Raw genomic sequence first — 9,532 nt, 5'->3', positions numbered from 1 at the left:
ACTTGTTGTTTGTATCTCTGGTGCAAACTTTTCGCAGCCGGGACATGCTAATGAAAGTGGAAACTTGGGCCATCTTTGAGAACTTTTGGTAAAGAAAACTTTTAAGACTTCGGCCAAAACGCATTGATGGCACATTGATTTCTATGCTGACGTTGATTTCCTCGAAGAGACAAAGGCTGACTCAACGAGTTCTGGAAGCTTCGGTGTCATTCAATGCGGATAGGTACTTGGGCTCACTCTCATATTTCATTTACACGTGGCGTGTCTAAGACTACCGCAACAATAAAGCAAAACACAACCCCTAGAAATCAACACCTACCCCAAAGCATCCCTTCACAACACGTTCGAGTCGACTTGCAACTGGCTCGATGAGTCCGCTACATGTTTCAGTTGGCGCAGCGGAAACTTCCGCCGGTCGGGAGTATTTGGGTTGAACAGGGGGAGTTGGGGGTTTGTGGGTTAGGTAACGCAGGTCTTAATTGGGTTTGCGGGGCTCTAGAAGTGCAACTCGGTTTGTGGCACAATCGGTCGCTATCGCATGTCAGAGTTCATGGCGGTCATTAGCTTTAGGGTTTTAGAGACCGATGATGCCCCGAAAAGGTCAGTTGGTCACATTCGCAATGTTATCGGGATCGCATAAAAGTCTCGATTTCATAAAACTGCTTTTTATCATAACGAAGCTGGGTCAAGCACCTCCAAGCCCTTCCAGAGATGAAAGTATCGAGTTACCCAGCAGCCAGCGCAGCTATGTTATTAACCCGCGCTTCGGGCACAAAATTCTGGCATCAGCAACAGGAAACTGATTAGTTTTGGTAGGTGGACTGTAGTAGAAAAGTTGGCAGCTTAAGGGTGGGGGAGAAACCTCCCAGCAAGTAAACGCAGAGGAAGAATTAAATGAGAACGGAAGAAAACATCTCGGAGGGGAGCCCTACACTGTAACTCAAGATGGTAGGAAGATCATTACACTGATCAATGAACCCAGAGATCCGGATCCACACATCAACGTCATCCCTGCTTCCGATCTGTCTGCCCTGGGATCACTGGATGACAGGTTTTTTTGGCTTCCTGAGGCGTCAATTACACACCGTATATGCTGTATCTCCTGAGAGCAACAGATGTCCCCTGAAAGATCACTAACCATCTCAGGTTTCGCCAGACAGAGTTCCTCTATTTTTTCATCTTCTTTTTCTCATTTTTTTATAGTGGATGCAACATTTTGTAAAACAAAATTGCAGAACAATGGTAAAGCCATCCGCAGGGATATCAGATGGCAACACGTCCTGCGCACCCAACTCCCCCTCAGATAAGTAAGAATTATTGCTTACTATGCTGGCAGCAATGGATGCTCTTATTGTTGTTAATGCCAGTGGCAAAATGTAAACTTCTTTTTCCATGGCAATCATTTAAAATGCGTCTGTTTTCGGTTTCAATCACAGAGAGAAGAAAATCCCACTTTAAGAAGGAAGTTGTTGCCAATTGAAATCAAATCGAATAATAAGAGATTATACTTTCAATAAATGCACAGAAGTTTTGTATGCAGACAACAAGCCATTTTTTGGACAGAACTTTAACACAACAAGAACATGAAACGTACCTAATGTCTAAAAGATAGCATTCCTTAAATAACTAAAAAAAATTATGTGCAGGCAATAAGAGCAAAGCATTTTCTAATCAAGCAATAAAAATGCATAAGTAACAAAATTAAGTAAAAAAAAATAAAGTAAGCTGAACTAAGATATTTTTTAGTTTAGCTATAACATTGAGAAAGGGATGTTCGAAAGAGTTAGAAATATGAAGTAAGATACTACTAAACTTAAAAATCTACCCTCTGGTTTTCGTGGGTTATATGTTTTGACTTGGCCAAATGGGCAAGTGGTGGCGTCAGAAGCAGGCCGCGCACGCGCTTTAGCCTCATTTGGCATGCGGACCAGATACCGTGCAAAACACATTATGTTTATGAGGCTACCAGGCGAGTATGTGACTAAGTCGCTGGATCTAGGCGTGCGAACGTCTCCGCCGTATGATGGGCATTACAATCGCTCCAGTGGGTGCGCACTTTCGGCGAATACTTCGTGGACAGATTGCCAATTTTCTAGAGTGCGGCTCAGACCATCCCGTGGGAGACCATTGTCCAGGGCCTACGTGATCCACTGGGCATTTGCCATTAGCCGGAAGAGGAAGAACCGACTGGCCAGTGCCAGTGCCAGTAGGGCGAGCCCTACGATCAGGAAGTCCGATGATCGACGTCGTCGACCGGGTTCAGTGTCCGGTTTTTGTACTTGAAACCCAAATTACGCAGTTCCCGAAATAATACAGCCCAGCCTCCTCCAGTGGGTTGATATTTTTGGCTTAAAGCGAAAGTACCGCTAGGCGGTCTTACTGCAAGTGCGCAAGTGGGCCGAAAATCCCGAAAACCCGCCCGTGACGTCACTGCCGGTTCAGCTGGTTTTCGGTCGCACTGAGAAAAATAGTGTGTGGATTATGAACTCCAAACGTAAAGCGAATTAGTATTAGGTGTCATTACTTAGGGTGAAAAGTAAATTACTTTAAAATTCGTTTTATGTATAAATTGCATTATCAAATATAATTAAGAATGCGAATTGGTTTACCTCAGTGTATTTATAATTATTTTCGGGTAGCCTCTCGAGTCCAGATGATTAACGCTGTAAGTTCGATGGATTATATAGGTGTTGCATAAGAGCATTACTTCATCGATTGACCCTCCTTTGACCGATTAGTCTAATTTAGTCTTGTTAACAACTTTGGACATGTGCGTTATTGCTCAGTTTTATGGGGATATATACTTTAGCAACCTGCCAAATGTATAAACCGTTAAAAGATTCTGTATAAAAACAAAAATTACTGTTTTATATCTAAATATAATATAGACACACACCAACTCGACTTTTTGAATTTCACAAATGAATTTTAATGAATGATTCCGAATAAGGGTCACTTGCTCGCGGAAAGTTCCCATCGGAGAATGATATCAACCGGACCAGTTCCATTTAAATTATGCTCGTTAATCATCTTCGATCGGCATTTAAAAATCAATAAAGCTCGCACATTATTGTGCGAGAACACGATTCAGGAGGAGCCAATGACTGCCCCTTTCGAATGACATCACACCGCATCTCTGACTTACTTTAAGCACTTCGAGTGCGTAAGACTGGGGAGGCTTAAGTCTAAAAATAATACGAGTATTACAGTTTTGGGATAATCCGGTTTTTCCTCTGTTTTCTTAAAATATCAAATCGATCAATTGTACGGGACTTGATGATTGTCAAATCAAATTGGTGTGGCTTTAATCACTGTGTCCTAAAATAAAACCCAAACCGATGCCCATCTGTATCTATATGTATATATATAACATGGAAAAGCGAGGATAATGTCCAAGGTATACAAATATACCAATGACAGTCTTAACATGATATTGCACGCCTCATGCGACGATAGATAATTCTATTAAAGACTTTTCCACCCTTTATGATGGAAAGAGTATCCAAAGCACTGGTGTGATTATAAATATTATGTAAAGAAATTAACAAATTAACACTAATTCAGTGCAGATTGATACAATATTATTATTATTATTATTATTATTAAGAAAATTCGAAAACAAATAAATACTTCGGAAGTGTATGCTTACGGCGACCTAAGGTCTACCATAAAAAAAAGGACTGCGATTTTCCACACTAATTTGCTTGAAAATTTTTTACCCATACTCCAAACAAGTTAATTACTTACTCTTCAGTCATCCACTGCAATAAAATGGGGCTCTCGAAGATCTGGCTTGTGGTGAGTTGTCTGCTGTGGACCTGCCTGCCCCAGAGCCAGGGAACGGTGTATCCGAGGGACATCCTTCTAAAGACTCCCAAATTTCGACGCGTCTGGGGCGGTGTGCAGTCCAACACAGGCCCGAATTTCGGAGGCTGGCTGCTGCGGATCCTAAACGGTGATGGTAACTTTGCCTGCGGAGCTGCCTACTATGCCCCTCTGCTCGTTATCACCTCGGCCAACTGCATCTATCCGTATCGGAACAGCCTTGAAGGTGCCACGGTGGAGGGCACCGCGTTCTCCGAATGCGATAGGGAGAACTATGCTGATATCGATACGATTCAATTTCCCGAGAAATTTGTCTACCAGAAACTTTACATGGACGTGGCAGTAGTGCGTCTAAGGGATCCCGTTAGGGGACGGCTCACTGAGTTCATCCGTCTTTGCACCGTCAAGGTGCAGCCCAAAATGCAAATGGTGGTCTTCGGATGGGGTTTCGACAATACGGAGGTGGAGATACCCTCATCGGATCCCCGAAACGTTACAGTGACTATTATATCCGTTAAGGAGTGCCGTCAAAAATTCAAAAGCCCAAAGATAGCGAGCACATCAGTCTGCGCCAAACAGCCCAAGAATCCGAAGCAGTGCCTCTACGACGGTGGAAGCCCCCTGATTTACGAAAGAGAGCTCTGCGGCGTCGTGTCCTTCGGATCACACTGCATCGACACCTCCAAGCCCGGCATGTACACCAACATCAGAAGAGTGAAACGATTTATCACTGAAACGGAAGAAGCCATAAATGCCGGTGATGTCTTCAGATCAACTAAAGTAGTTAAAGAAAAGAAGAAACCACCGAAGAAAACAATCAAACCAAAATCGAAGCCAGTAAAGATTTTAAGAACTGTAATGGTGGAGCCCTTGGTGTGTTGAATGAAATACAACCTAAACTTACTAAATGTAATGGTTCATTCATTTGGGGGAATAGCGTGAATTGATATAACATTTTAATAATTATAGATGCGTGAAAATCTTCAAGTACTCAAGTACTCATCTTTAGGACGGAAAACTAATCTTTACCTTTTGTGCTCCATATACAGAAAGTTTTGATATGGGGTCTAAACCATTCCCCATTACTAATTACCTTATCAAATGAGTGTAAAAGTTATCGTTCTACTTCTGCATGTTTTTTTCCAGCTCTGTCAGCTATTTAGTATGTGTATAGCTCTGACTTAAACGCTATATATTATGAAATATATTCGGGAAATCTTTTCAATCGCTGTTCTCCTGATAGAAGTCGGAGCTGCACAATCTAGTTGGTGGAATTCTTCAGCCTCATACTTGCATGGCAGGCCACCAGTGAGAACACTGAACAAGAATGGAATTCGGCGGACCTCGGGTGGTCATGCGGTCCCTTGGCTGTTAAGGATAGTTGACGGACCTACTTTCGTCTGCGGAGCCTCGTACTTAAGTGCTTTGTATGCCCTCACCTCAGCAAACTGCATGCATAGTCATAGGTCACAGATGGAGTCGCTCAGTGTAGAATTGGTATCGTCGGACAACCGGCAGGATAACCCGCATAATTCGCACGATCCTCCAAACGCCCTAATCCGCAGCATAATCGTTTCGAAGGATTGGCACTGGCCCGGAACTTTTATGGATATCGCTGTCATAGAACTGACCAACCGCCTGCGTGGCAATCGGAATAATTATGTGACCCTCTGTACCCATCCGCTGAGCTCGTACAACAGCCTTTCAGTTGTGTCCTACGGCGCAGGACCCACGGAAAACGTACGAACTGAGGAGATCGAGGTGCTCAACCGAATGATCTGCGATTCGGCATACGGCAATTTCCTTCTGCGCGAAACTGTCGCCTGTGCCAAGGAATTTAAAAAGAGCTCAGAGTGCATGTTTAGCCCCGGATGTCCAGTGACTGCTGGCGATCAGCTTTGTGGTATCGTGGCCTGGAGTCCCGCCTGCAAGAAACCCGCTTTGCCCGGTATCTTCACCGATATCCACCAGGTCAAACGGTTTATTCTAAAGGCGATCAGTGAAAACTCCAAGGGCAGTAGCCATCCAAAAGCGAAATCAGTTAACGTACCCGAGTGGCACTCGGGCTTCTGGCTAAGTCGATAAGCTCATTGTGTGCATCGACTTCTTGTTCTAATATCAAATGTACTATACTAATTATACATATTCAATAAATACTTAGTTCAATATCATGTTATGTTGAAACTCACCAAATTTAATAGCATAACATTTCGTAATTTTGTGAATCCCCTAAAATAGTTTATTCTACACTTTGTTTGTTGGGTAGCATACATGCAGCACGCAGCTTTTGCAAGTTAGCTAAAACAGTCATGGTTTGAGTACCAATAAGCAAATACACGCTCCCTTAACTAGCAGATACACACGACGTGGTTGGCAAAGCAACCTGTCGAAAACTGCTTGTTTCGATTTTCAATAATCGATAGCTTTATTGCCACACAGGATGGATTATAAACTAAAAGCCGGTCACATTGGTCAGCTCAAACCAAAACACAGCAATTAAATACGAATAAACGCGAAATATATAACTAAAATGGAGACTGTGAAGGAACTGGTTCAATTCATGCAGCCGAATCAGCGGCTGGACTTAAAGGCAGTAGCCCTAACACATGTTTTAGGTGTGTTTCAAGAAAAATGAGTGCACGGCTGCACGTGCGTTTGTTGTGGGCAACTGTGACGTCACCGGTGGCACATTGTATCTATTTACTTAAAATATTTTTTATTATTCAGGATTGACTGGCAGCGCGGAGGGCAAATCAGCTATACTCTCGCTGGATGATATGCTAATGGCCATTTTTGGACTGACATTCGATGGAAATCAAACGGTGGCCAAGGATGCGGTTTTAAGCCTAATAAATTTAACTGCCGAAGAGGAGGGAGCAATTAAAGTTTTCCAACTGGCGAAACAATTGCAACCGGTAAGTGTTTTCAAGTAATATAATTAATAATGATATTTTTATCATTTCTCCACTTTTCAGCCATTTGCCATCGTGGAAGTGGCTGCCAAGGAAATAACCAACGAGCAATCCGATCTCGCTGATCCCTGGAGCATGGTCTTGAGCAACCTAACGCGAGTGGAATCTCTTGTTCACGAGATCCTGGACACGCTGGAAAAAGACGATCAGACGTTGCCCCGCTTGGCAAAGGCCTTCGCGCAACTAGACTACAACAAAAAGAAGGCCAAGCTGCATTACCTGGCACCCATCTTCTGCAATCTGACCCAGGTTTCTCGAGGCAGGGAACTGTGCTGCCATCGCAAGTACCAGTTGCTGGAGAAACTATTGCCCTTTGCCTCATTCGACGGAAGTGTAGTGCGGCGTGGCGGCACCATTGGCATTCTGAAGAACGTTTGCTTCGACACGGTCTACCACGATGTGATCCTAAACGAGCAGAGCAGTATTCTGGTGGCAATCCTGCAGCCGCTGTGCGGTCCAGAAGAGTTCAGCGACGAGGACAACGAATTGTTACCCATCGAACTGCAGGTGAGATCTATACTATGCAAAATAACAGACCATCTCTGCAACCTTTGGTTTTCCAGTACTTGCCTGAAAGTAAAACGCGAGAAGAGGATCCCGATTTGCGGAAAATGCTGCTGGAGTGTCTGTTGCAACTATGCTCCACGCGTCGCAGCCGGGAGATCTTGCGCTCCAGGGGCGTCTATGAGATCCTGCGGGAGTACCACAAGTGGGAGGCCAAGGTAGCCAAGGACAGCGACTGTCTGCTGGCCTGCGAGAACGTGGTAGACATTCTGATCAAAAAAGAGGAAGAGATTGGCCTGGACAACTATAAAACCGAAGTGGAAGTGCCTGCAGAGCAGTCTGAAAAATTCGTCCAGGAAGACGCCGCCTATGTGAAGACTTTGCTTGATTGAATCAACGTAGCAACCTGGACCGTTTGTAAATATGTGTAGTGTTAGTAAAAGTCAGACGAAATCGAACTTTCAATATATGTATGCAGTTTTTTATTCAGAAATGCTGATAGTTTAGTTCGTAATGCTTCAAAATGTTGCACTAGAAAAAGTTGTACGCACACATTCAATTGCAGGGTAAACAGATTCAATTTCGATTTTCAATTCAATTTGATTAGTTCAAGTAGCGTCGTTATCTAGTTTATCTAATTATCGTTAATCCATCGCTCTGCCGCCTCAATTGTATATGTATAAAGTTCTCCTTAAGTGCTAGATACATTTGCATTCAAAAATGTTTGGCATTCGCCTTGCCATGAAACGTTTAATGTACTCTTGTGTTATTTTTACAAACTTTGCTTGGTCGTTCATTGTGTGTTAGAGAGTTGAAGAATTCAATGGCCCTTAGCCGGGGAGCCTTTATAGCCAATAAGTGCGTATTGTGTTTGCTTTCGATTAGTTTGCGTTTAGTTGCGTGGCAAGCAAGCGATTTCAGCAGAGGGAAAATGCGAATTGCCTGATTTTGATGTGTTGCCTGTCTGCTACCGATCAAAAACCGTTGCGTTCTATCAAAACTTCTCCACTTGTTTATACATAGTTGTTGATTTTTATTTGCGGAAACCATTGCAAGCTCGCTTAGTCCGAAAAATGAAGTACCGACATGCGAAACATAAACAATTTAAACTAGAATTCGATGCATATCGAATGCCATTGCCGTGGACTCCGACCCATTCGTATAGTATTCGTTTATTTAGTTTGGTCCTATTGGTTCGCCCTATCCATATGAAAATTTAGCTCGACTTTACAATCAAGTATTTAGGCTACGCGTAATATAGAGAGTTTTCAACTTAGTCGTTAATTAGTGGCTTCACTTTGGTTATATTTGGTTTTGTTAACTTATAACTTTTTCCTGCATAAAAGGGGGATGGACGAAAACTGCGAGCACAAGTTGGAGTCTGAAAAACCAACCATCTATTTTATTTAAATATTAAATAATAACCACGTATTTCTGAAGCTCTTTCTCTTTCTTTCTCCATGTTTGAAATTAATCTTTTGATAAGCAAGTTTTATGATCACCAAATGGAGATAACAACACACGACCGTCTACAAAAAGGTGTCGAATTTATTTGTGATTAACAGGCAATAAGTGGAAATGGAGCACCTATCTGGCCTCCATGCGACGGGACAGAACCTCGTAGGCGAAGATCTTCACCTCCTCGGAATCGTAGGGAATGTACAGGCAGCCGTGGGACGGATGCACCTTGCCCACGGTCAAACTGCCGGCATGGTAGCCCCTTCCGGCGTACAAGGTCTCTCCGTCGACATTCTGGCCCACTTTGACGGCGCCGGGAGGAACCTCTCCGTTCTCGGCCGGCAGCCACTCGTAGTTGAAGCCGCTGAGGACCTCGTAGTTCTCCAGCTCCACCTCCTGGTTGGCATACGCCACGTAGGCCTTGCCCTTGTTGGGGATAATCTTGGCCGGCAGCATGTCGTTGCAGTAGAAGGCGCGGCCAATGAAGATGGTGTCGCCATCGGAATCGTGGCCAGCCACTACGGCTGCCTGGGGAATTGCTCCGTGGCTGAAGTGAAGCCAGCTGTGACCTGCAAGTCAGCGAAATTATCCCGCTAAATTGGAGAATCCGACCAGAAAAGGGGAGTGTGCCAGTGCTTACCGTCCATTTCGATTGAGCTGCTTGAATGTACTAAGCAAGTGCGATCGTTATTCTTGGCGGCTGCCAGGCAACACCTAGGTAACCGATAGCCTATCAGGTTATCCGGACATGATAACCAATCTGCCGGTGAATC

At 43.9% G+C, this 9,532-nt stretch overlaps 4 protein-coding genes across 4 annotated transcripts; 3 read left to right on the top strand and 1 right to left on the bottom strand.

The window, feature by feature from the left end:
* Window positions 1-3,762: 3,762 nt before the first annotated feature.
* LOC117143927 (seminase) lies at window positions 3,763-4,719 on the top strand. The gene has a single exon (XM_033308844.1). The coding sequence runs from the start codon at window positions 3,772-3,774 to the stop codon at window positions 4,705-4,707; it is 936 nt and encodes a 311-aa protein (XP_033164735.1). The 5' UTR covers window positions 3,763-3,771; the 3' UTR covers window positions 4,708-4,719.
* Window positions 4,720-5,005: 286 nt separating this feature from the next.
* Window positions 5,006-6,005, top strand: LOC117144019 (seminase). Its single transcript, XM_033308975.1, has one exon. The coding sequence runs from the start codon at window positions 5,023-5,025 to the stop codon at window positions 5,908-5,910; it is 888 nt and encodes a 295-aa protein (XP_033164866.1). The 5' UTR covers window positions 5,006-5,022; the 3' UTR covers window positions 5,911-6,005.
* A 264-nt stretch (window positions 6,006-6,269) lies between these two features.
* On the top strand, window positions 6,270-7,794 carry LOC117144254 (protein HGH1 homolog). The gene is made up of 4 exons (XM_033309334.1): window positions 6,270-6,440; window positions 6,553-6,740; window positions 6,801-7,304; window positions 7,361-7,794. The coding sequence occupies exons 1-4, from the start codon at window positions 6,356-6,358 to the stop codon at window positions 7,691-7,693; spliced, it is 1,110 nt and encodes a 369-aa protein (XP_033165225.1). The 5' UTR covers window positions 6,270-6,355; the 3' UTR covers window positions 7,694-7,794.
* A 1,037-nt stretch (window positions 7,795-8,831) lies between these two features.
* Window positions 8,832-9,497, bottom strand: LOC117144256. The gene is made up of 2 exons (XM_033309339.1): window positions 9,400-9,497; window positions 8,832-9,328 (listed from the first exon to the last, which is right to left on the bottom strand). The coding sequence occupies exons 1-2, from the start codon at window positions 9,404-9,406 to the stop codon at window positions 8,889-8,891; spliced, it is 447 nt and encodes a 148-aa protein (XP_033165230.1). The 5' UTR covers window positions 9,407-9,497; the 3' UTR covers window positions 8,832-8,888.
* Window positions 9,498-9,532: the final 35 nt, after the last annotated feature.

The sequence above is a fragment of the Drosophila mauritiana genome, chromosome 3R (assembly GCF_004382145.1).
Source record: "Drosophila mauritiana strain mau12 chromosome 3R, ASM438214v1, whole genome shotgun sequence".
NCBI lineage: Eukaryota > Metazoa > Arthropoda > Insecta > Diptera > Drosophilidae > Drosophila > Drosophila mauritiana.
The sequence above is the reverse complement of the archived record's forward strand: the minus strand, read 5'-3'. Positions and strand labels throughout refer to the sequence as shown.

Bases quoted from the DNA above. Each gene is read 5' to 3' on its own strand.
- LOC117144019 (XM_033308975.1), top strand. From the start codon at position 5,023: ATGAAATATATTCGGGAAATCTTTTCAATCGCTGTTCTCCTGATAGAA.
- LOC117144254 (XM_033309334.1), top strand. From the start codon at position 6,356: ATGGAGACTGTGAAGGAACTGGTTCAATTCATGCAGCCGAATCAGCGG. The intron at 6,441-6,552 runs GTGTGTTTCAAG...TTTATTATTCAG, and splicing joins AGCCCTAACACATGTTTTAG to GATTGACTGGCAGCGCGGAG. The intron at 7,305-7,360 runs GTGAGATCTATA...TTGGTTTTCCAG, and splicing joins TGTTACCCATCGAACTGCAG to TACTTGCCTGAAAGTAAAAC.
- LOC117143927 (XM_033308844.1), top strand. From the start codon at position 3,772: ATGGGGCTCTCGAAGATCTGGCTTGTGGTGAGTTGTCTGCTGTGGACC.